General features: G+C 37.0%; 1 protein-coding gene across 1 annotated transcript; it reads left to right on the forward strand.

Annotated features, from left to right (window-relative positions):
• The first annotated feature begins 2,287 nt into the window (after positions 1 to 2,287).
• On the forward strand, positions 2,288 to 23,682 carry LOC120628925 (putative inorganic phosphate cotransporter). Its single transcript, XM_039897599.1, has 10 exons — positions 2,288 to 2,353; positions 7,992 to 8,116; positions 13,522 to 13,701; positions 14,482 to 14,620; positions 15,876 to 16,096; positions 17,872 to 18,021; positions 18,870 to 19,002; positions 19,995 to 20,119; positions 20,765 to 20,884; positions 23,447 to 23,682. The coding sequence occupies exons 1-10, from the start codon at positions 2,320 to 2,322 to the stop codon at positions 23,594 to 23,596; spliced, it is 1,377 nt and encodes a 458-aa protein (XP_039753533.1). The 5' UTR covers positions 2,288 to 2,319; the 3' UTR covers positions 23,597 to 23,682.
• Positions 23,683 to 26,343: the final 2,661 nt, after the last annotated feature.

Genomic DNA, 26,343 nt, shown 5'->3' on the forward strand with positions numbered 1-26,343 from the left:
TGATATGATGGGGAAACCTAAACAGACCTATAAAAATAATTCCAACGACTTTAGAATCTTTTACAACTGCAGTAGTGCAAATTTCAGACTAGGGTACTGAGATTTTTTATTTGCCACAAATATATAATGATGTTCTCGGTACCACAGAGCACCGCACCAAGCCGGATGGTTTGCTTGCTTCAATGCTTTTTAAAACACTCAATGTCAATGTTTCCTACTGTTTCCATTGTATTGGCCGATACGTCATATTATTTATATTTGAAGTAATAAGTTATGTGCGATTGGAGTTATCAAAATATCACCTGCACGTTGAAGGAAAACATCGTTTGACAGATTATCGGCGCAATGGGCAGTGACCTGAGGGTTCTAAGGGTTCGATTCCCACAACTGGAAAATATTTGTGTGACGAACATGAAGGTTTTTCATTGTCTTTGTGTTTATTTAAATATTGTATGTATAATATAAGTGTTCCTGTCTATTATTCATTAAAAGCTACAAGTTACGCTTACTTTGGCGCTAGATGGTGATGTGTGTATCGTCGTATTATATTTATTTATTTATTATAATTACAACTGCTACACGGTTCGCGCCGTGTGATGACGGCAGGTTAGAATACAGTTGTTATCACCCCGCTTGTTTCCACGGGTCCCGTACAAAGCTAGTTAATAATATAACGGAAAACGGTCAGCATCGTCTTCTGTGCTGTGCTAGTTTGGTCTAGCAGTGGACTGTTGTAGGTTATTGATAAATATTAGTCAACGGAGCAATCCAATTATTAAATTTTTAATTTAAGTGGTTACGGAAATTTTATCAAAATTAAGCTTAATTTGCTATACTCCGCGAAAAGCAGGAGTATAGCAAATTAAGCTTAATTTTGATAATATATCATGGATTTCCGCAAAGTAACGCCTGCTTCTATCAAATATACGGAGATTTTACTAGAAATAAACTAATTGTTTTATATCTCTATTAATATTCGATTAACATAAGTAGGTATGTTTTATGAACTAAGTTTCTTAATATGCAAGTTATATGATTCTGTCAGACAGACTGGTAGTCAGACGGAATTCCACTAAAGTAAAGTTTAAAACCATACTTCTGATAGCCTCCGATTATTAATTACGAAACAATTATTTAAAAAATAATTAAGTGCAAACATTTGAAAATAACACATGATTGGGTAAACTCTATTTTCCTACTACGTAGCAATGAGTTTTTAATGGCGGTGTCACTGGTCATTATATGCCGTTAATGATTTTGCTTAATAATGGTATTTTAATGTGGTAAATTAAGGCTAAAGGCCAAGGTTGACAGCATAAACTGGACCTCAAAATCAATAGTCATTTCATGGAAACCTTTAAGGCTTTACATTATCTTCTAATTTTGAAGTGCAGTACAAATTAATCAGGAAACTAGTAAAATGTAAATTAATCTAAATCATATAAATAAAGAAGTTAAACTAACCTAACTAACTTGTGGCATTGCTTAAGTGGCAATGTTTTAGGTAAATAGCTCGGAGAACCGCAGAGCGTTGAGAGCCTCGCTATGGAAAACACAATACAGCTATATCGGCCCTCAGGTCTCAACAAACTCAAGGGTGAGAGTGTTGTCCAGTTTGGCGAGATGATAAATTTCCTACTTAATAGAAATCATCACGGGTTCTCACCAGTCCAGTTTGACGCGATATTTATTTAAACATAATATTTGGACGTAAATGTAACAATGCATTCAAAAATATAAATATATAGAATCATTAAGTGGATGTATTTCCATCTGTTAAGATGAAATGATGACGAAAATGTAACAATGCAAAAACAGATATTCACTTTATAAAAGAAGTTAACTAGTTTACGATAGTGTTTACTCGGGTCAAATCATTAACAATAAAAAAACCTGTTCAGGAAGATAGTTAATACAGCCACTTACATGCAAGAACAACGTACTGATTTGCGAAACTCCGCTCTTTTTCGGAGTAGGTCGTACCTGCAATTCAATTAAACAGACGTCAAGTAAAGCAACTAGGATATACAAAATAGTGTAGCGTTAACAGGCAATGAAATACCTACTTTAATGATGCCATAAAACATGTTAATATTGCACCCTTGACCGACACTTTGACGTGCGGTAGTGATAAATAACTGCGTCTAATGGAAACAGTGTTCGATTGTAAAAAAACCTATCAATAACGTGGAGTGCGGTGGTGACAACAGTGCTAGGCGCACGCGCACTGTCAACGCAAAAATATCAATCGATTAGTCAAAAAAAATATACTTTTTCCGTCTTTTAAGTTTTTATTACTGTGATTTTTTCAAACTAAAAATGGGTTCTGAGGAGATTGTGATTAAAAAGCCAAGTGAGTTTTTTTATAAACTATAATAGCTGTACTGCAGTCAAAATTAGAGTTTCTGAAATCGCGTGTCTTCTAATTAGCATCACTATCACCAGCCTAATGATTGTTAGCCTGGCTACGCTCTTACAGAACAGAATAATGTAGAGCCTAGACCCACCAATCTGCTCTAATACTTTCAAGTCCGTATCCATATTTAATAATAATAATCCTTTATTACTCCGTACTCTACTGCCATACTCTATTGTTAATACAAGATCTTGAACTAAATTATTACCAATTTATTATTAACAATATGGCAAACGGCCGCAAACTCAGCCTTATGCTGTGCATTGGCAACAATGCTCAGCGCTGATTTTCAGTCTGCTCCAGTATCAAACTGATCGAACAACCGCGTCGCCTGTTGCGTTTTTATTATAACTAAGAGTAAAAATTTTAAATTGAAATAAACGGTAAAAAAAACGAACGAAATTAGTACATAATATTTAAAAGTAAAAATTAAAAACAAGGTGTAAAATATTAAATTTATCAGTCATCATGCTCATTATGGATCTTCCAAGATACTTTAATGATAAATTGTTTTTAAGCCTAGAAAGTTTTAATTAGGCCCCAATAACACTACGAGATCACACGATATTATTCAAGGATTAAAATTCCTAAGGAAATCTGACTTACTAAGGACAAACCTTTTACCACCCGGAAGAAGCTTTTCACAGGATACAACACATCCACTTCTCTTTCTGCCAGCTTACAATAATAACTGACTATTCCCAGTCTCTATCTGCATTTATTTCGATTTCTTGTACTTTTATTGAGCGGTGAAAGCGGTGATAGCCTAGTGGGTAAGACTTCGGATTTCTTTTCGTGGAGACCGAGTTCGAGCCTCGGCACGCTTCTGTGAGGAGATCCGAGCCCTGTATTAATGGATTATTGATGATGATACTTTTATTAGCATTGGTTTAGCTGTTATATAGAAAAGTCTGAAAAAAAAGAACTTTCCCATGCCCGGGAAAATTATAATTTTAATAACAGTTTTTTTAGTTTACTGTTTCAAAACGTGTGGTAGAGTCAAAACATACAGATAACAATATAAATATCTTTCAATACCGTCGATTAAGTAGAAGCTGCAGTAAAAATGATTTTGTAGTTGTTATTTCAATAGTGGACTATGTTGCATTCGAATTGCAAACTAAAGCGAAAGTTAAATTTAATTCGACCTTTACTGAAACTGAACAGCCTTAAAAAGTTGTCACATCGTTTTAACTTTCATAATTGGGTCGCGTTGTAATCCATGTTTCATTTCAGTAACGTTATTTAATTATAAATTTAATCCAAAGCGTCCTTATCTGGCTGCGTGGCTAGTTATTATGACTAAAATATATTACGACGTCTGGAACCCCATAAATTGAATGACCGTTAGCTATTCATTGAAACCTTTGAACCTAATATAAAAACACGATATAAACATCTTCCAAGCAACCCCCTGGTGTTCTGTAATGTCAACCAAATCATAATATAGCCAAAAGATATTTATTATAGAAATTACAATAACATTTAATTCAGGTTTTCTGCGTAGAGCATCCCAAACTACGAAGCTGCTGAATCTCCCAGGTAAAACCAAATAAAAATGAAATTGATTCATTAACGACGGCTTAGAGGTATAACCACAACATATCTTATTGGCTGGATAGGCTGGATTGGCACGACGGGGTATTTTAAGTGTCTTTGTGTATCTTTTTGCGGCATCGATTTTCCCAAACGTATAAACCGATTATGGTTTTGTTTTTTGTTTGAAAGGTGAATTAGTCGTTAGTGTTCTTAGCTAAGTTTGAGAAAAATCAGTCCAAGATGGCTGCTGCCACGAAAAAGTGGGTTAAATTTTTTTCACAATTTCCTAAATATAGGTTTGACTAGTAGTATACTAGGTACTATGGTTTCAAATCCAAGACGGCCGCCAACAAATAATGGCGAATTACGTTTTATTTTCACGTATCGGTATCAAATGAATGAGCTTGACTTGTTGAATAATGCATAGGATAATAGCATTCCGTTTTGTTAATTTATTACTCCTTGTGAAAACAATGTGATTTATATTTAAAGTCTTGATTTACACAAAATTAATTTGAAGCAGGTATGGTACAATGTTATGATAGTTGGCCTTGAAGACTGTTTTTGCTGAGAGTTCCTTAACAACATCAAAATAGCGTTCATTCCTTACTAAGATTATTTTTAATGTAGTAAAAACAGCAGATTCCTAATCACAAGGTTATTGAGTCCGTAACTGTTAGTGTAACTAACGTCTGGTAACTCAAGGACATTAAGCTAACATGCTGCCTAGATGTGGTTTATCGAGCTTATGAAGCAAAATCCGACTCTCAGATCGCGATCATCATTATCAGCATCTCAGCCCATGGACGTCCACTGCTGGAAACCGGAAAGTCCAGTGGTGGATGGAGGAGTTTTTTAGTCCGCAGGTCACTCGATAATTAATATAGAGGTGAAGTCGGGCATGCCAGTTAATGATATCCATAAGGATTTTCCTCCACCATATATAAAAAAAATAACTGCTGATTATAGATCTAGGGTTAGAAATAGGGTTCCAAACACCAGTCATGTCCGCTTGGGTCATCAAGCGAGTTGCAGGGAGTCTCGTGCGACTCTCTTGATGACATCCGACCATCTCGTGCACGGGTCAACCGGTTCGAGGTCGCCATTCTGGGATCCCAATCGTCCATCGGTTCTCCGGTGAATCCACCCTCTGCCTTTAATTTCGCGACTCTCCGAGCTATGTCGGTTGCTCTGGTTCTTCAACAGATCTCGCCATCCTCATTTCTGATTTGATCACGTAGAGAAACTCCAAGCATAGTTCTCTCCATCGCCCGCTGAGTGAACCTGAGCCTTCTCGTGAGACCCACAGTTATAAGTTATCACTCTTACATATCTAATGATTATCATAAGATGCCAGTTATGAACAAGAGGCACGCAGGAAAAGTAAATATCAATTTCAAAAGAGTGAATCCATTGAGGTAACTGCCTTGTATGACGTCTTCACATATGTTAAACTAAACTTCCGGTCAATTAAAGGTCAACAATCCTACTCAGAAGTGCCGCTAAGCGATTCAGCGTTCCTGTACGATGTCGCGTATAAACTGTTTAGGAGTATGGGTTTAATATGACTGCCATTTCACTAACATCTCAGCCAGTCATCATTTTAGACTGCATCATGAATTACCGGCAGGCGTTACAGCCAAACAAAATGAATTCTATAATACTTGACCTATTGTAGCAAAACTAAAGTTATTTTAATTTTAATTTAAAAGGAAGGAAAAAGTGGTTGGAAAGTGGTTGATTCTTACACAATCATTAAGACGCATTGGCTGAGATTCAAGTCAATTGCAAGCTTGTGTATAAAAAATTAAATGAGAAGTTATTCATTCACAACGTAACTATAAGGACTGTTGGTTTGACTGCAGAACCACAGAAAGAAAACGGGACTAGTTAACCTTGCTTGTAATAAAACAAAGCTTACGATACCACTTTCATACCTATGATAGCATTAAATAGATCTCTGTATATATACATATTTTAATACTAAAGCAGAATAGTTTTTTTTTATTGAACACAATAGACAAATTAAGTTTTATCAATTCATAGTTATAAAAAACAACAATTATCCGATTATTTATATAAAGGAACATAGTGGTAAGAACGCACTTAGCTCGAAAAATACCAGTGAGTGATTTAAGTCTTTTTTTTGCGATCGATATCGATAGTTCCAAAAAATTTTTTTTTTTTGATAAATCATGTTTTAGTAGCTGTAGAACTTATTTCTGCCCTTAAGCAGCGTTTCCGGTTACCGGTGTAATTACAGACACATGAGGCTTAACACTTTTGCCTTGATTTGATGGGCATAGGGCGGCACTGTGGAGAACATGTTCCTTGCTTACCCAGCGAAGTGTTACTCTGTTTATGGGCGACGGTTTTGTTTGGTGGGAGACTTTGCCCTACCGACAATGACACAGGTTAGCCCGCTACCATCTTAGATTGCATCATCACTTACCACCAGGTGAGATTGCAGTCAAAAGTAGTATAATAGTTACAATAAAAAAAAGGTTATGAAACTTTAAAGATGTACGCAGACGAAGTCGCGTGTTACAGAGAGTTATATTTTAATACAATTATTGTAAAGCAATGTTGTAATTACGTTCACAATATTTATGAATTGAACAACTTCCGTATTCTGATTAAATAAAAATAAATTGTATCAGAACTTGCTACTAGTTGAGACAGCAAATTATCAGTCACTGGCTAAGATACTCTGGTGGGTGGATGATCGGACCTAAAATAATCATCATCCTTAGCGTGATAAAGCCATTCTGCTGGACCCAGTGTTTTTCATTTATATATAAATTCAAAAAGGTTTTATTCATGTAGACCTATCACAGGCATTTATGAAGCGTTCATACATAAATAATTCCCATTGCTGGAAGGTGATGGTGATAACTACATTTATTGAAACTAAATCTAGAAGGGTTCCAAACGAGGCCGGGTCAAAGAAGAGGTCGCAACAAACTTAGGCGGGCGTTTTATTTTTTGATAAATTTAGCTCTGAAGTTAGAGCAATTCATACCAAGGCTTTTTTTATCATACATGAATTCCTTAATATTATAATAGAACTTTTCTATAAGTTTGCGTTTTATATAAACTTAGATCTTACTGAGAGACATCTCAAAGATATCATTCGGTAATTCGATGTAAAATAATACACAATTTTCCTTTGAATGAATTACTAATTATATGTAGCCTAGTATACTGACAAGTTTATTTTTAAACGTAAATTGTAGACGTTAAGATTCATGTGCCTGTAATAACACCAGCAACTTACGGCCTTTAAGACCGGAACAAAACAATTGCAACAATGCTGATTAGTGGCAGAAAGCATGAGACAGCTGTACTTCTCCGGACCAGCTCTATCACATAAAGTTCTACTACTGCTAAAAACAGAAAACCCAGCATACCTCAAAATGGATACCTCTAGGAGTAATTACAGAATAATTGTAATGATGATAGTATGCGTGACGTCACACAGCACTATCAACAACCAATTAGTTGTCAGATGATTGCTCCGTTATAGGTCCTTTGCGCATACCGCAGACGCAATCAACCGGTACAATGCATTTGCTGGTATGCAGCTGTACATGTAGCTCGAATAGATAATTGCAACGCATTGTCGCGTTAATGCTTTTCTGTCTAGATAGCCCTCAGTGTAAGCGTTTGTTGTTAAACAAAACTTACATATAGAATGCCTATTCACTCTTGATTTGAAGGTACTCATATTGTAGGTACTGGGGAAAGTAGAAGCTGGAAGGGCATTCCAGATCTTAGCGGTGCGAATCAAAAACGAAGATGTAAAGCGCTTCGTACGCGTCCGCAGTATATCAACCACGTAGGAGGCAGATCCTTACTCTCGATCTCGCGGTTAGATGGTAAAAAGGTGAAGCGGGAACTAGATCAAACAGTTCTTGAGCACACTCTCCGTAATATAACAAACACTAAAATAAAACACAACGGAAATATAATCCTCCTCTTTTTGGAGTTAAAAATAGCTACATTATTTTGATAATAATTAAGATATATTGTCCAGAGTCCGTGCTGGGAGTGCGCCACGTGCAAGTGTTCATGCTGTTTATGGCGCTGGTGCTGGCGTTCGCGATGCGCGTCAATATGAGCATGGCGATTGTCGCGATGACCGACAAGAATCAGGAGAACGTAAGTCTTTTTTCCTTCCTCTTAAACGTGAATAACAATCTTAGTTTACATTTAGCAACATCTATATAACCCATTACCTGTCCCATACTAGGGCATGGGACTCTTCTCAGAATAAGAGGGTTTTGGCCGTAGTCCACCAAGCTGTTGATTGGTAGACTTCACACGCCCTTGATTAACTACTTGAACGCCTTATGTTAACTCCCAGGCGTGCAGGTTTTCTCACGACGATCTCCTTCATCGTTAAAGCAGGTTATATTTGGTTGCTTAAAATGCACATAATTTCGAGAAGCTAGAGGCACTCGCCGTGGATCGAACCGAAGCCCGCCGAGCGGCATTCGAGTAGCCTGGTGGGTCTGATTTGAGTACCATTAACTGGACTTTTAAATATTTAAATATTTGCAGTTTATAGAGCTGATATGCTGTATTTTGGCTAAATGTTATTGTATTCGTCTTAAACTAAATGATTAGATAAAGAATTTTTGAAGTATCTACTGAGTGTTTTGTATTTTACGAAAGGCACGTGCTAAGCGCACATTACTATTTTTGGAGATTGATTTTTAAGTGAATTTCATAGGATTACTAGCGTTGCCGTGACTTTGTCCACCGTGGTCAACAGGCCGCATTTGTACCAACATCTTTATCTTCGCTGTAATCATATCAAACATTCACGTATGAATGGATACAGGTTTTTTTGTAGAGACTTGCGAGTGTTTGTGACAAGGCTCTCTCTGTGACTCTATAAATGGCGTATGTCAATCTTGTTAGGGTTTACCATAGAAATTTTAATAACCAGAAATGGATTTTAAGTATAGAAAAAAATTGTAGCTCCCAGCAGCCGAACGAATACGCGCACGCGCTGTGAGTCGTACATTTCTGTTTTACACAACGGCGAATACTAATCGTTTTAGAGCGGAAGAGGCAATGTAGTTTAAATATTTCGATACAGTCGTTAGCTATTATAAATATTTTATTAAAATTGGAGTACCTTAAGTCTAGTTTGCAGCGTGCAAGTCGACGCGCACAAAACATTTCTAGTGTTATTAAGATTGCTAAGGGAATGTTACATTTTCTTGACATCTCTAGCACCTTCTAACAACTAACAAATGAAATGTTTCTATAAATAGTCCAACGCAGGTCATCATGGATACCTTCTAAGATGGAACCGAGATAATGTGGAAGCCAACATATCCAATATCACAAAATTATTATTTTCAGGAAAACATTCATAACGTGCACTTCAAACACATGATTGCACTGACTACTAAAAATATAACATGATTTAACAGTGAGGAAAAAAAGTAAGAAACCTGCATGGCTGAGTTATCCATATCGTTCTCAAAGGCGTGTAAAGTCCTCCAATCCGCATTTGGCCAGCATGGCGGACCATAACCTAAACCTTTCTCAATGCTGAAAGAGACCCATGCCTTGGAGAGGTCCGCTGATAGGTTAATATGGTATGATGATTTGAGCAGGCTAACTTAACTAAGTTTCATTTACTTTCTTAATATCTATCAAGTACAATATTAACCTGAGCTAGGGATCAAATCCAGGACTTTCCCTTGTAAACTCACTGCGCCATAGAGCGCGGCAGAGTTAAGACAAATAGCATTTAGTTCAATCCACTTATAAGATTATCAGGTGGACCAGATAAACAACGTGCGGGAGATATGTTAGTGACATGTTATTTGACATCCTTCATCTGATTACACTTTGAACATTTCAGTTTTCGAAACTAAACATAAGACCGATTTATCGCTTATTACTGATTGCGTATAAGGGCGCGTACACAACTTGTCGTGACGACAGGCACTCGTGCAGTTTAGAGCGCGTGGCTTGTAGTTTAACGACAAAAACATTGTCAATACGATGATGACGAACAGTATTTATATGAAAAAAAATCTGTGGTCGATAAATTATTAGACTATTTTGAACAAGTAAAACGTCTATTGTTTTGTCTGGTGGGAGACTTTGGCCGTAGCTAGTTACCACCCTGCGGACAAAGACGTGCCGCTAATTTAGTGTTCCGGTGCGATGTCGCTTAGAAACCGATTAGGGGTATCACTACCACGGCCTAACAGGTTAGCCCGCTACCATCTTAGACTACATAATCAATTACCACCAGTTGACATTAAAATTAAGGGCTAAGTTGAGTGGTGGAATAAAAAAAAAACTACCTTCATTTGATGAAAATTTATTTATTATTAATACAAATGACTTAAGACTTACTGCGTTCCCACTAAACCTTAAGCTGAGAGGATCGCAAATAGAAAAATTACGAATTACGTCCACAATAAGCCTTTTTCATCATCCGCATCAGCCTACTCAGTTAAACATCCTTCTCTCCTTTCTCAAAAGAGATATGCAACTAAAGCTTATTAAACTCTCCATCATACTTCGAAGTGGATTACAGAAAAAGTTGATACTAGAAAGAGTACTGTAAAGTTCAGAATCCACAAATTCATTATTCATGTAGGTTATAACATATTTGTTAACATTATTGCCAGCTGATGGTGAAAGCATCATTTAAAAAAAGCTGGGATGGTTCCAAACGCTTACTGGTGTACGAAGAAACCGACAATACAATTTTTGTTATCTTCATTTCACAGTTAATTAATACGTAAAGTTATATATGTAATAAGTTATAAATATTATAATCATTTTGATGACTTCTATGCAATTATAAGAAAAAGATCTGCATCAATGATGAGCAGAATGCGCGGAAGCTTAACAATATTTTAAGAATATTAAGCAATAAGTGGGAAAATCCCTTTATGGAGCACTGGGTTCGTACACACTCACACACCAAGTGCTCAAGAACCCTACTTACCTTAGTTAGGAGATTCCTAATTATTTATTATTTATACGTTTGGCCAATTTTAATTTATTATATAGTAAATAAGATAATTGTTATTGTTGTAGCTATGGATTTTATCTGAATTAGCCAAGCTTTCTTATCATTTTGGTAATCCTTCATTTCATAATAGGAATTTTCTACAAGGATACGTTTTAAATAAGCTTTGCACTTATTGAGAGACAAACGACAAACTGTTTGTAATTAATAATAAAGTCAATTATTTTGATAAACGCAACGTATTAATAAGGTTTCCCACCGTCGTTTAGATGTTTTTTCTCAAATGGTTACACAAATAATAAAGCCTAATGTATTTTTTTCGTATTGAGTACTCATATCTCATGAGAAAGAAATTTTTGCCACAAACTCACCGAAAAATAAATTCACAATACATTAACTTCACTCTTTTTTCTATAAATTAGAAAAACTCGTGCGAAGTCGGAGCGTGGTTGTAATAAAATAATATAACACCATTTCCCTTGAATGAATTACCTTAGTGTAGCCTACTAGAATAGTAAACTATATATGTAAGGTAATTTTTAATAGCAGCAAAGCTTTTTGTGTTTAAGCTCGTCTGGGGAAATATTGATGTGTTCAGGTTTACAGGTTAAGGTTGCCAATGTAATTATAGGCGCATGAGGCTTACATACACCTTCTAAAAAAAATTCAAAATTCATTTATTTCAAGTAGGCCTAATATAAGCACTTTTGAAATGTCAAGTCTGTCTGTGTGTAGTGACTCTACCACCGGTTCGGAAGGCAGATTCTACCGAGAAAAAGCCGGCAAGAAACTCAGCAGTTGCTCTTTTCCAACATTAACAATTTACATTTTACATTTCAATATTCATTCATTTTGTGAGAGATGAAAGCGGAGCCAGATGCTTCCAAGCAACCTTGTCATTAAGAAATTCATCAATTGTATAATAACCTCGCTGTAATAAATGTGTTTCAACACATTCTTTAAACTTATGCATTGGTAGGTCCAAAATTACCTTAGGAATCATATTATAAAAGCGTATACTCAGTCCCACAAATGAGTTCTGCATCTTTCGCAGACGATATGCAGATGTCACTAATTTATGACCATTTCTTGTAAGTCGACTGTTTATATCCACTTTTTGTTTATAAAGACTAATATGTTGTCTTACAAATACTATATTGTTATAAATATATTGTGAGGCTACCGTAAGTATATTAATTTCTTGAAATTTTTCACGGAGGGATTCACGTGATTTAAGTTTATATATTGACCGTACAGCTCTTTTCTGCAATATGAATATAGTTTAATATCAGCAGCTTTGCCCCATAATAAGATCCCGTAAGACATCACACTATGAAAGTACGCAAAGTAAACAAGTCTTGCTGTTTCTACGTCAGTAATCTGTCTAATTTTCCTGACGGCTTGACCCACTAAAGCTTGCAATCTAAGGTCATGCCCAAAAAAACTGTGGAATCTTCCATTTTTAGTGATTCTTCATTTATTATTATATTTTTATTAACTTTCTTTACATTTGGTAAAATAAATTCCACACACTTCGTTTTTTTTTGCATTTAAAAGTAAATTATTGACAGTAAACCAGTGCGACACATGCGACATAGCACGGCTTACATCGTCAGAGTTATCTCTACCTCTATCAGTTTTAAAAATTAGAGATGTATCATCTGCAAACAGTACAATGTCACAGGTCTCACTGACATGGTGTGGTAGATCATTTATATACACCAAAAATAGGAAGGGACCCGAAATTGAACCCTGTGGGACATCCATTGACGTAGCCGACCGCTGCGACTTAATGTCTTTTATGCAAACTTTGGGTTCTCTCACTGTCACTTCAGTTTAATAAACACAGAGCGGCGATTCGTAGGACATGTTTCTTGCATGTCCCGCGAAATCTTGCTCTATTTGTTTCGGTCTTCTTTATATAAGTCATCTGCTTGGTCTGTCAATTAAAATAATAACAAAAATCCTATGCCATTTACACTCAGTAGAAGTAAAACTTCTGAACAGTAGCCTACGAGAGATTGGGAAGGATACAAAGTATCAGGACTATTAGGATCTGTTTGTCACCTAGTAGGATTTTGATGTAAAATATATATACATACGTTTCCTACTAGATGACGCTACAGTCGCTATAAGACTGACGTGAAAGGCATATACGAATTCCGGCATCGACGGTAGGAGAGCCGTAGCTTAATTGGAGAAAGCGCTCAGGCCGCGATAGCTAGAAAGTCGCAGGTTAAAATCCTGTCGGTTCCGAAATTTTTTATATGCATTTTAAATTTATAAAATTGATAATTCCTCCAAGTGTAGGTAAAAACACTAATACAAATTATATACATAATTTATCACATTTTATTCAGTTTCCTTGGCAACTAAAACAAAATGTGTGATGTGGTCTACCTCATTCTAATCCTATACATTTAAATGTTTGTTTCTTTATCGTGATGAATTTTCGTTTCATCAAGTTTCAAATCACAACGATTCTAAAGAAGTTTCACTGCAAGAACTTATTCGTTTTTTTTTTTTACTAATTATGTTTTTGTTCTATTTGCAGTCTTTCGACTGGAACATGCAGGTCCAGAGCGTGATCCTGTCGTCGTTCTTCTGGGGCTACATCGTGCTGCAGATCCCGGGCGGCGAGTTGGCAGCGAAGTTTGGCGGCATGGTGCTGGTCACCATCTGCATCGGTGTCAACGCAGCCGTGTCGCTACTAATCCCACTGGGCTCATACTATGTAGAGTATCTCTCTTATTACTTAGTTACTACGCTGTCTTCCGCCTGTCTGTCAATCGGTCCGTCTCTCACCAGACTTTATCTCATGAACTGTGATAGTTAGATAGTTGAAATTTTCACAGATGATGTATTTCGGTTACCGCTATAACAAACAACAACTACTACAAAACTGACTAAAATAAATATGTTAGGCGGGTCTCATACAATGGATAACCACGATGGGCACACTTATTGGTGATCGCAGTAGATGGCAGTAGTCACTGATACGTTCTCCGTTATATTTCCTAGGTCACCTCGTACGATACCCATGCGATAAGGAGGGGTGGTGACAAATAGATTCTACTCTCAGCACGAGGCATAGCAGTTATATTCTAACCCCAATCGGTTTCTACGTGGAATGCTAAATCGCTTGGCGAGACTTCTTTGTCCGTAAGATGTATCATGTTTATATAGGCTTTAGTCTTGCACTAATGGACCACGAAGCCTCCAACCAGATAATAACATTTGGAAATATTTTGTACAGTGATTGACACCGATTGGCGCAGTGGGCAGCGAACCTGCTTTCTGAGTCCAAAGCCGTGGGTTTGTGTGATACACATGAATGTTTTTTAGTGTCTGGGTGATAATCTGTATTTTATAAGTATTTATTCATAAAAATATTCATCAGTCATCTTAGTACCCATAACACAAGCTACGCTTACTTTGGGGCTAGATGGCGATGTGTGTATTGTAGTAGTATATTTATTATTGTTATGATTAGTAATACTTATTATATTTTTAGGGTGGGTGGAAGCTGATATGCGCCTGTCGTGTGCTGCAAGGACTGTCGCAAGGGTTCATCTTCCCTTCAGTGCATAACTTGATTGGCAAGTGGGTGCCCTTGGAGGAGAAAAGTCGACTGGGCACTCTTATTTATGCTGGTAAGAGATTGTCCTGTGTACATCAATTTGAGGCGTAGGTGTAAAATCGTGTGCTTTTACACCAGCAACTACGACCTTCAGACCGGAAAACAGCATTGCTACAATGCTGCTTAGTGGCAGAAATAATCATAGCGATGTTACTTCCCTGGACGAACTCTGTCTCAAAAAGCGTAAAATTAAAAAAACACTTTATTTTCGAATAAGTTGAAGTGAGAAAAATGTTAGGATCATATAAATATATCACTTATAATATTAGGTGCACCAAAAATAATGATAATACCTAAATTACAGAGTACGAAGAAGTTCTTATAGGAGACAAAAAAATACCTTGACGTTTCAAAAGTGCTTACATAAGGTCTACTTGAATGAAATGAATTTTGAATTTTATAGCAAAACGCCCCAGATTTATCTCATAGCAACCATACCTACATTTAATCAGAATTAAAAGTGCAAAGTACCGAATGTTATTAAAAAAACAAGTTAATTCATTGCTTGAGGCCTTTTAATAAAAGAGCATATCTACAAACACACTTTCAAATACTATGAAGATTTACGTACTTGCTAGCAGCAATCGGGAAGGCGCTCTACTGAATTATAGCACTTACTTTTTCTTAAACTCCGCTCTTCGAAGTAGAAAGCTTGAAACTTGATGAAATTGCTTTCCAAACTAATTTTTATTATTCTGAAGCTGCTTAAGAAAGTAGTTTTATCAAAGATCTAGTCTGACGACTAAGTTGCTAAAAGATAACTTACAACTACGACTTTTATGTAAAGCTTATTAAGTTTTCATCTCACTGGGTAATATTTTACGTTTTTGGCAAGGGAAATTCGGGATTTTTTATTTTTTTATATCTCAAAAAGTTAGCCCTTGATTGCAATCTCACCTGGTGGTAAGTGATGATGCAGCCTAAGATGGATGGCACCGGAACACTAAATCGCTTAGCGGCACGCCTTTGTCGGTCTTTGTCGGGTGGTAACAACGGCCAAAGCCTCCCAACAGATCAGACGAGAAATTATAAATTCCCAAATTCCCTGCCGGGAAACAAACCCGGGACCCCCTGCTGTCCAGCAGTGGACGTCAATCGGTTGAAATGATGACGGTGATGATTCTAATTAAAGTAAAATTTATAAAAACTACATAAAAAAATCGATATATGTACCTAAAACATAATAATGTTTCAGTAACAAACAACTTTTTTTATTTCTAAATAACAAATTCATCTTTGAATTGTTGGATAATTTCTTATTCCCTCAGGCTGTCAACTAGGGACAGCTCTTCAGCTCATGGTATCGGGCTTCATCGCTGAAGCGTGGGGCTGGCCCGCCATCTTCTACGCGAATGGAACCCTCGGCGTGCTGTGGGTCGTGGCCTACGTGTTCCTTGGAGCTGATTCCCCCAGAACCTCCAGGATGATTGGTGAAGATGAAAGGATCTACATCCAGAGCTCCTTAGGGCATATTGGTACTGAACATAAAGTACGTGTTATAATTAAAACATTTATTGTTATTATTTGATAGTAGTAACTTTTGTGGAAATCTATGTTAGATATTTATAGATATTCGACGACCTCCCCGGCGCAACGGTGAGTGATGTGAATTTAATTAGGAGATCCCGGGTTCTATTGCCGGCAGGGGTAATTTATAATTCCTGAATTCTCTTTGATCTGGTCTTGTGGAAGGCTAGTTACCACCCTACCGATTAAAAAGCCGCGAAGCGATTTAGTGTTCCGGTGCGATGTCGAAACCATTAGGGGTATGACTACCATAGTCCCTAACAGGTTAGCCCGCTATCATCTTAGACTAGCATCATCAAACTTAGTTTGCAGTCAAGGGCTAACTTGTAGTGGAATATAAAAAAGATAGATAGGCAATTTGTTAATGCATCATTTACATCATGCGTCTATTAGATCAAACATCTGATCAGTATTTAAGAGAGTATACACAACATCAATGCCCACATACATTTATGTCTGACAAAATCAATAAATTGTGTTACTTTCTTGTATTTTACTCTTCCGTTATGAGGGTCCTTGCAGTTTCAATTCCACATTAATTAAGGTCGAATAAAATTTAACTCAACTAGTTTAATTTTGAAACCAAGTAAAATTAAGAAGCTTTAAATATCTAATAGAACTTCACTTTATTAGCAGTTTTCGATTACTTATCTCTAGAAACGTTGCTGAGTGAGCATATAAAATTATTGGAAGTTTAAAACTAAAATTTCATAGTGAGTGTTGGACTTCGTCCTTTAGAAACATCGGAAAGTTGGACTTTAACCCGCAGAATATTAAAAATTAATATTAATGTAACGCAATTCCCATAACATTCCATTTTATTCCCATTAATATAAGCGCATTATTTTTTACGGTTTGAACCATGATTTAGTCAATGGAGTTGTCATATTTCTCTGTGTTATCTATTTTTGGGAACGGTAAACTCAATTTTGCAGTTCTTGCTTCAGAGAAATATCTTATGTTAATCCTATCTATTGAAGTCAGGCAATAATATGTTGTACCAACAATATTAAACATATAGCAACTTCTTAGACTAACCGCTTGGTTAGAATCTTTGAAGCTTCACTTTAATGTTAAACAAGTAGTAACCACAAAACAATTTAAGAAATTATTCATGAAAGTTTTTATCAAATTATTTAATTAGATGCTATATACCAACAGTAATAAATCGATTAAACCAATACATTGCAGGTTTTAATCGCATTTATTAAGTCTTGTAAAGAAAATAAATAAATCATTAATTATGATCTGACTTTTACTTTGCCGTATGGAGACGGCAAGTGAAAGTACAGTTGTCAGCACCCCTTCTCTTCCCACGGGTGTCGTACGAGGTGACTAAGGGAATATAACGGAGAGCGGGCAGAAGCGTCCTCTCTTTTACTACTTCTTTATTCATGCAGGCCTATCACACGCACTCATGAAGCGTTCAATTGAGTAACAGTGATAGCTTCGTTCGACAACTTAAACCTAAAGCTACGTGCGCTTCCAACACGCCCTGGTCTAAGAAAAGGCCACAACAAACTTAGCCTGGTAATTTTTTTGTTATCACCATCTCACAGTCAATTATATTTAGCAAAGAAGCTATTAATTGACACCTAAGCTTTTTTATCGTTCGTACTACGATACTACGATCACCAACCCGTCAAAACAGCGTGGCCATTGTGGGCAAACCCTCTCGTTGGGATAGGCCTTTAGACTTTTATAGGCTAATGATTTATTGAATTTTCCTCTTTTCAGAAACTGGCAACGCCCTGGAAGGCTATATTCACATCGCTACCGTTCATCTCTCTGATCGTGACCCACTGCGGTCAGAACTGGGGCTTCTGGACCCTCATGACAGAGATGCCATCATACATGAAGCAAGTGCTGGGCGTGGATATCAAAGCGGTATGTATGGGTTTACTTTAGATAAAGTCTTTATTGCACAAATTACAGAGAAAATAGAAGAAAAAATAAATATCTTAACAAGAAAAAACAAAGGAGGTTTTTTAGGAGGTCTTATTGCTTTTGCGGGTTCAAGGGATCATTTATAAAACAGTCGCCTATAACGGGCATATAGTAGACGGGTGCGCAAGATTGTTCTTGGATTTATCGAAGTCCAAGTTCCAGAAATCTTCAGTAAATTCTATGAAAATACAAGATTCATTTCTTTTAAGTAGACCTAGGCTTCGGTCTACTTAAAATAAAGCACTTCTGAAACATCAAATCTTGTATCTGTTTGTAGCGACTCTACAAACGGACAAACTCGATGTTTACTTGACGTTAACAGATATACTACGAACCGGAATGCAGATGCTACCGAGGAGAAGCTGGGAAGTAACTCAGTAGTTGGTTTTTTCAAACATCATCAACAATCATTGTTCTACCTTGTGTAGGATTAAAGCGGAGCGGCTTGCTTCCAAGCACCTTGCCATTATTATATAACTATTTTAAAGCAATAATGTTACTCTTTTGCCTGGGCTTCCTTTCTGGTGGGAGGTAAAGATTAATAGTTTAGTTCCAATGAGGATTATAAGCGTACCCTCCAAGGCACGGGGTATGATAACATCAATTTTACTCAAGACCAGAAGATAGAGACGAAACCAGAACGACTCTAGAATCACTAACCTAACTTAACAACTTTGGGCCGGACTTGGGAAGAGAAACTCAAAACCGGTTGATTCGTAGTAAAACTTGGTCTGCTGACCAAGTTAAAGACTACAATGTTATATAATGTAAATTGCCATATGTTCCAGAACGGCGTGATGTCAGCACTGCCGTACCTCGCCATGTACATGCTAAGTTTCCCAATCGGCTTCGCGTCCGACTACATCCTCAAGAAGAAGTGGCTCAGCATCACAGCGTGCAGGAAAGTCTCCAACTCTCTCGGTGAGTTACACTAGTACCACAAAATGGTAGGCACTCAACCTCAGGTACCAACCTACCACTTTGCAGTGTCGTATACAGGGTTGTTGACCAAGTTTACCATAAAACAGTAAGAATGCCTAGTATAAAACATCTACGAGTTTTAGAATTTTTTTTTGAAAGGCACTAGGTGCATTTATTAAGTGAACTGCTGACCACTGGGAATGTTATTTGAAATGGTGGCATGGGTACTTGACGGTGCGGTACGGAGAGGCACGGTGATTATGTCGGACTCATACCGACCAAAACCTCACGGTGTTCCAACCAGTAACCTGGTGGATGGGCCACTGGAGCGCTTTCGCTCGCACCCACGACCCAGACGGTGCGGTACCTACGGAACCCTTAAATTGATTCAAATTGATCTGAATCAAATCAAAAACATCGTTTCGACTTCCAAAGTGACTACGTTGTCTAACCGTTACTTTTTTAGCTACGTTCCCACCTTTTATTCGAAAGGGATTTTCTACTTGATCTCAATTGAATGGAGATTTGAAAGACCAGACACAGGAATCATCAATGCACGGCAGCTAATCTTTAATAGTTTTTTATTATATTGAACAGTCGTTACTAGTAAATAGTGTAATACTATTCGGGAAACGGAGAAATTTCCTTTTTATTATGTGATTAATGTACTGGAATCTTAGCATAAAAATAAAGATTACTCAAGTATAAAGGTCATAAATATTTGTTGTATGGTTTTTTAATAAATCGCGCACGTTTACAGAGGCGCACATAATATTTATTTATTTATTTTTCAACTTACGACTAGTGTAACAGGACTTTTTCTAATGCACTAGCGTAGAATCTGATGCTCCTATCAACAAACATTAAAACTTCATTTTACTAACCTACATACTTAACATTATCAATGTGGCAAATGCACCATAAGGCACATATCTACACGATAACCTTCGTGGTGTTGTCGTTGATTACAATGTCGTTATACTTTGTTCCAGGTCAGTGGGGCCCAGCGTTGGCCCTGATCGGCTTGTCCTACGTGCCAGCGGGCCACGTGGCTCTCGCCGTCGCGCTGCTGACTGTCGTCGTTGGGTTGAACGCTGGACACTACACAGGATTTTTGGTAACAACATAAACACTTACTGGCCAAAATTAGCATACATAAAACACCTCACTAACTAATTTATTAATTCGTTTACGCACAAGATAAAATAAAATTGCCAATAAGCATGGCCAATTGACATATTGCCATTTTATGATAACCATCCCAAAATGTAAATTAAATAGTTCTTATACAACGTTGTGTAGTAACAAAGCCAAAGTCATAACTTACTTTACTGGTTTGAGGATAAATCAAACAGTTTTGTGCTTCGCTGCTCTTTGTATATTAATAGTAAGCCAACAAGCAAGCTCAAAGCATGCGCAAAGAAGGAGTTCTTCTTCATCCTGCCATTATCTAATGATATGGGGGCAGTCCAACAGGTCTTCTTCAACCTTGAGATATAATAGCACTTAATATTTTCGGTTCGGATAATTTTTACGACCTTGGTAGTCGTTCTTACGAATTAGGATGGAAAATGAAACGAATGGGATTGTTGAGGGAAATATTCAATCGAATGCTTCCGGGACACATGTTAGGGAGAAAGATCTTCCTCCGAGCTGGCAAGCACAAAAGCTTGGGAACCGAGGTCATTCATGTTTACAAGTTATATGTATCGCGCTCATGTGTGAAGCCACATCCATTTTTAAATATTGTATGACATTGCAGATAGTGCATATTGACATGGCGCCCAACTTCGCGGGCACGCTCATGGGCATCACCAACTGCTTCGCCAACTGTATCTCCATCGTGGCGCCGCTGGCGGCCGGCGCCATGCTCACCGATGAGGTAACTCATCCAACTCCACTTGTATAGCTTTTGTGACAGAACTAAATAGTTATAAACGACAATGTGATATGGTGATAAAAAAACAACCGGCTAAGTTTGTTGTGGGCTTCTTTTTAGACCAGGACGTAGTTTTAGTTTTAAGTTGACGAATTTATTTATCGCCATCAACTCTCTTCTATGTCATATATTACGTGTAATGTACACATCAAAAGTACCATCTATCAGCCTATTTGACACTGACTTGACTTTGACTTTGAGCTCGTCTGGGGAAGCACTACTGCCATGCTAGTATTATAATATATTGATAATGATTATTCTCTCTTAATATAAAGAAAGTGTGGTAACGCTAGTCAGTCCTATAAGAAGATAAACTTTATCAACGCTGTAATCTGTTTTATAACCTATTAGATTATGTGGTCTGACCTAGCCCCAGTATAAGCGCAGTAGGAAGATACATACCATAGGTCATTTGAGTTTATTTATTACGCACATTCACGTAAAACGGATTGTCACAGTTATTTACCAGGACTTTTTTGGAAATGATCGGTCGAACATTTCTAGTTAGAAGTAGTAGTACTTCCATGTGGTGCTGGAGGAGAATGCTGCGAATCCCGAGGACGGCACACAGGACCAACGCATCGATTTTGAGACAGATTAAAATTACAAGAAGGCTATCAACAACCTGTCTTAAGAAGATTCTCGAGTACTTCGGTCACATTGCCAGAAGAGATGGAGACAATCTTGAAAAGATAGTGGTCACTGGCAAAGTGGAAGGAAAGAGCCCTCGAGGGCGTAGCCCGATTCGTTTGTCGGTTAAAATCCGCACTGCTCTCGACACCAAAGTGCATACTGCTTTAAACGTTGCTCAAAGCCGAGTCAAATGGCACAAAATCGTCTAAAAGGTTGTAAGTGGAAGGGGTCACTACCCTCAGCAACGAGAAACACGACGTAGAGAGAGAGAGAGAGACTTCCTGTGAAACAACTCTTCCGGGAAATTCATACAGCTATACTTATTTATGCCACGAAGCAGTATTGCTGTGTTCTGGTGAGTTGGTGTGGTTGCGAGTGTTGTTATCACAGGCACCTCCATCTCAGGTATATGGAGACAGTGCGGAAGTTTGTTTGACGTGTCTCTTGATAGCCTCGTGGAGAGTTTTTAGACGATGATTTCCAGCTGAACATAAGCTATCGTCTTGGTCCATAAATTATTGAATTAGTATAAAAAACTAATTGTTAAATTTACAACATTCGATAGACCTATACTAGGCACTCTGGATGCATTTTCACTACCGCGAGATGATGATACCTATTAGGTACATTCGTTAGCGCAAAGATGCTATGAGAGCTGCTCCGCATGCTTAACATATTCGCGATTTTGGTATACTTTCTTCTGTTCTACTGTAATGTCTGACGGCCGATTGGCGCAGTTTGCAGCGACCCTGCTTTTTGAGTCCAAGGCCGTGGGTTCGATTTCCACAACTGGAAAATGTTTGTGTGATGAGCATGAATGTTTTTCAGTGTCTGGGTGTTTATATGTTTATTATAAGTATTTATGTTTTATATTCATAAAAATATTCAACAGCTATCTTAGTACCCATAACACAAGCTAGGTTTACTTTAGGGCTAGATGGCGATGTGTGTATTGTCGTAGTATATTTAAAATTTATTTAATTTAATACGTGCATAAGCTGCGTAAAAAAAGGATGTACCAACAAACAAACAATCATCATTATATATACATTACCGGGCCACTAAAGGGGTCTCGCTGAAAGAGAAGGGTTAAGGCCGTAGTCCACCACGACATCCAAGTGCGGATGGGTACACTTCACACGACTTTGAAAACATTATGACAAACTCTCAGGTATGCAGGTTTCCTCACTATGTTTTCCTTGCATTTGAAATATTAATAGGTTAGTTAGTAACAATAACTAACATTATTTCGTTTTTGGTAGGTTCCATAGGCTCAACAAAGTCTTTGTGGCTAAATTCAATTGTTTAGGATCATCAATAATGTATCAAAAATATTCAATTCCCTTTTACTTATTCAGATGATATCCCGTTTGAATTGGATCCTTCTATAGTAATCTGAAAACTTCAGAACTTATTTGCTTTCGTAAAACAGGCGGAGGCAAACCTCATGAATAATAAATTGAGACTTTGATTGCTTCTCAATGTACAGAGTATGTAGACAGTAACATCTCATTTGACCAGTGTCATCAGGGTACGAAATAGTTCAAATTATATAAATATTCATTGTTTGTTAAATTTACTTTGTTGCGACGTGATAACTTGATTTTAAGAATTACGGACGTATTATAGTCCACCAATCCGAACTTGGCCAGCGTGGTGGACAGCAGCCTACCTAACACTTCTCATTCTGAGAGGAGACCCGTGCCTTGTAGTGGGCCGATGATAATGCCTGATGATGATGGCGATACTATAGGTTGAGGAGGAAAGCCGGAAGGATATCGAAATTCAGGAGTTTTTATCCTCCTTCATAGATATACTTACATAAAGTAAAATTATGTGTGGGATTGTTCTAAAGTAAACCCCTTGTTCCAGACTGATCCAAACCAGTGGCGTACAGTATTCTACGTGTCATCCGCCATATACTTCTCCTTTAACCTATTTTTCGTTATATTTGGTTCGTGTGAGAAACAAGTTTGGAACGACGTTCCCGAAGATAAAGATGAGGAAAAAAGCGCCAAGTAACATTGTGAACAATACCTTTAGTTAACAAACTCTAAAGTCACTGTTAAAATAATTTAAGAGTATCGAAATATAAAAATATTAACGTATACTGGATCTAGTGTACATTGCGTACTTGATGACTTATAGCTCCGAAGGCCCAGAGTCACTCATCAGGCAATAGAGTATCGGAGTATTCCACGAGTGATAGAACTAGAAATAAGGGAATTGCGAAGCTTAGCTATATCAGGGGACGCTCCGAGACCTATGATGAAGAAGATGTATGTTGGAGTACATAGCTCGGACATGCATAGAACAACGTTAGGGTCCCGAGGTGCTGGTAACCAGCGCAATGTAGGAAGAACCCCGTCTTGGTGGTCAGTCGACTATTCTTAGGGAGCCGATAGATGCAAAGATATATTAGTTCCAGCAGTAGACGTTTATCGTTAAAACAATGTGTATTTATTGATTAATATTATTTAATAAACATTTCTCAGTTAGCACAGTCTGTGTCCGGATAATAAGGCCAATAACCTATTGACGTTAATGATTCGATACTCTTATTTTCGAGCGCATAAAACTTATTCTAAAGGTAAAATGGTGTTAAATCTTAAGGTTGCACTAGCCACGCTTTTCTCCATGCGTATAATGTACACGCACATATTATTGTTTGATAGAAACTGGCGTTACTTTGCGCAAGAAAACCAACGAATTCGCGTATTTGACTGAAACATGCACTATCTCTAAAAAAAAAAGCAAGCCGTCAACTGTAAGCCTGACCATAAAATGTATGATGTTCCTAAAGTTTACAAAAGCTATTCGGTTGAGGTCACAAGAAAATATATCGTCAGGTAAGAAAAGATATAGTTAGTCAGCTTTTCGCTTAATTATATTAAGTTAAGTATAGATAGAACTAAAACGGTGCATTGCATGATACATCGGTGCATACATGGACCGTACGGATGTAATAAAAGCCGTGAATTAAAAGGGGATGCTTAACAATAGATCAGATAAACTTAAAGATCGCGCGGTTCTCTTGAGCATTCCGCGAACTAAAAGTCCGGTTTTAGTTACCGGTCAGCGTACTCTTAAGGCTGTGTTTATTTACCTCCAAAATATTAAGACACAAACTGGTTTCACTGACCTCTATTATTAATATTGGAGTGGCTGTCTTTACGACAGCTTCAATTTGTATTTGAAGCGACGTGTCTCTGGAACTAACAGTAGTGGTTTTGAGTGTTTCTAATTTTAGTTCCTTAGAGTAACAACAGAACTGAAGTGCGTGATTCCCGGTGTAATTACAGGCATATGGGAATCAACACCTACGCCTCAGGTACATTGACACAGGGCGGTCTTTTGGTCCTTGCATTTCCTTACATATATTTCTTTGGTTCCATGATTTTCCATTTAGTATCAAGTGGGTCCTCTTTTTAATACTTATATTAAATCTGTCCTGTGGTCATAAATGAGGTCAGTGACGTGATTTTAATTGGCAAAATGTTAAAATTATTTAGTAAATATATAAATTTTATGGCGTACATTGCATAAAATATCTACGTGTTGCAGTTAGGAAGTATAATTTTAAGTAGCTTATAATAGCATGAGTACTTAAATTTTACTCACTAATAATATTTATTTATGTATAAAATGTAACTACAGTGATAAAGTTCAGTATTGTTATATTAATGTAAATATGTTATGTAAATTTGTAAATAAAATTTTTGAACTAGAACATGGTTTTGATTTTTGAAAAGGCAATCCCCCGTGACTTCTTCCGCATAAATTTTTTATTGTTTCCTTTACTTTCCTACATATCCCAATTACCCCGACCTAACACGTTGGCTCGCACGCCTTCCTTGTATAATAACTTCGTTTATTTATTTGTTTGTTTGTTACATACGTTCGATTCAACCACTGCACTGCAACTTAATGAAATTTTATATAATCTATAGTTTGGGATCTGACGTAATATTGAAGGTTCAAGCGGATGACGCACACAATTATTATAATGATAAAACTAAACTGGAAATGTTTATGTGATGAACATGAATGTTTTTCAGTGTCTGGGTGTTTATATATATATATATATATATATATATATATATATATATATATATATTATAAGTATATTTACATAAAAACTTTCGATATAAAGAAAATTGAATTTTCTAGCTGTGGAAACATCAGTACCCACGGTTTTGGACTCAGAAAGCAGGGTTGCTGGAAACTGCGCCAATTTGCCGTCATTATAGCCATAAAAACACTTTTACTGCCTCACATCAAAACTTATCTATGCATTAAGGGTGTTATATTCTAAGAAAAGATATAGTGTAAATTTCATCCCCGCAAACGTAACGATTCCTACGGGTGCTTTAAAAACCTAGAAAACGTGCATGTGCTCGTGCTCTGTAAACCTATGTATAGGCATTTTTTTATGTAAATTTATTAGGAGCAAAAAATTGCCAGCATAGACAGAATGGCTTGTTTAAAAAATGTTGCAATGCCAGCGTACTGCGCGAGTGTGTAGCTAGTAATTTGAAAGTGCTGCGGCTGTGGAACGACAAGATTTTGTTCAACATTTTTAACCAAAAAAAATAAATTTATTTTTATAACAGCTCTGCGGTCAACATGCGCACGGGGATTAAAATGCAGCACAAAAATACTTTCAATTTTTAAAACATATTGTTGAATAGGACCTTTTTAAGGGACTCCTAAAATTAGTATATTTTATTTAGAATTTAAGCTATGCTTCGGGAATCACTGGTATTAAT

This window comes from Pararge aegeria, chromosome 13 (genome assembly GCF_905163445.1).
Source record: "Pararge aegeria chromosome 13, ilParAegt1.1, whole genome shotgun sequence".
NCBI classification, from domain to species: Eukaryota; Metazoa; Arthropoda; class Insecta; order Lepidoptera; family Nymphalidae; genus Pararge; species Pararge aegeria.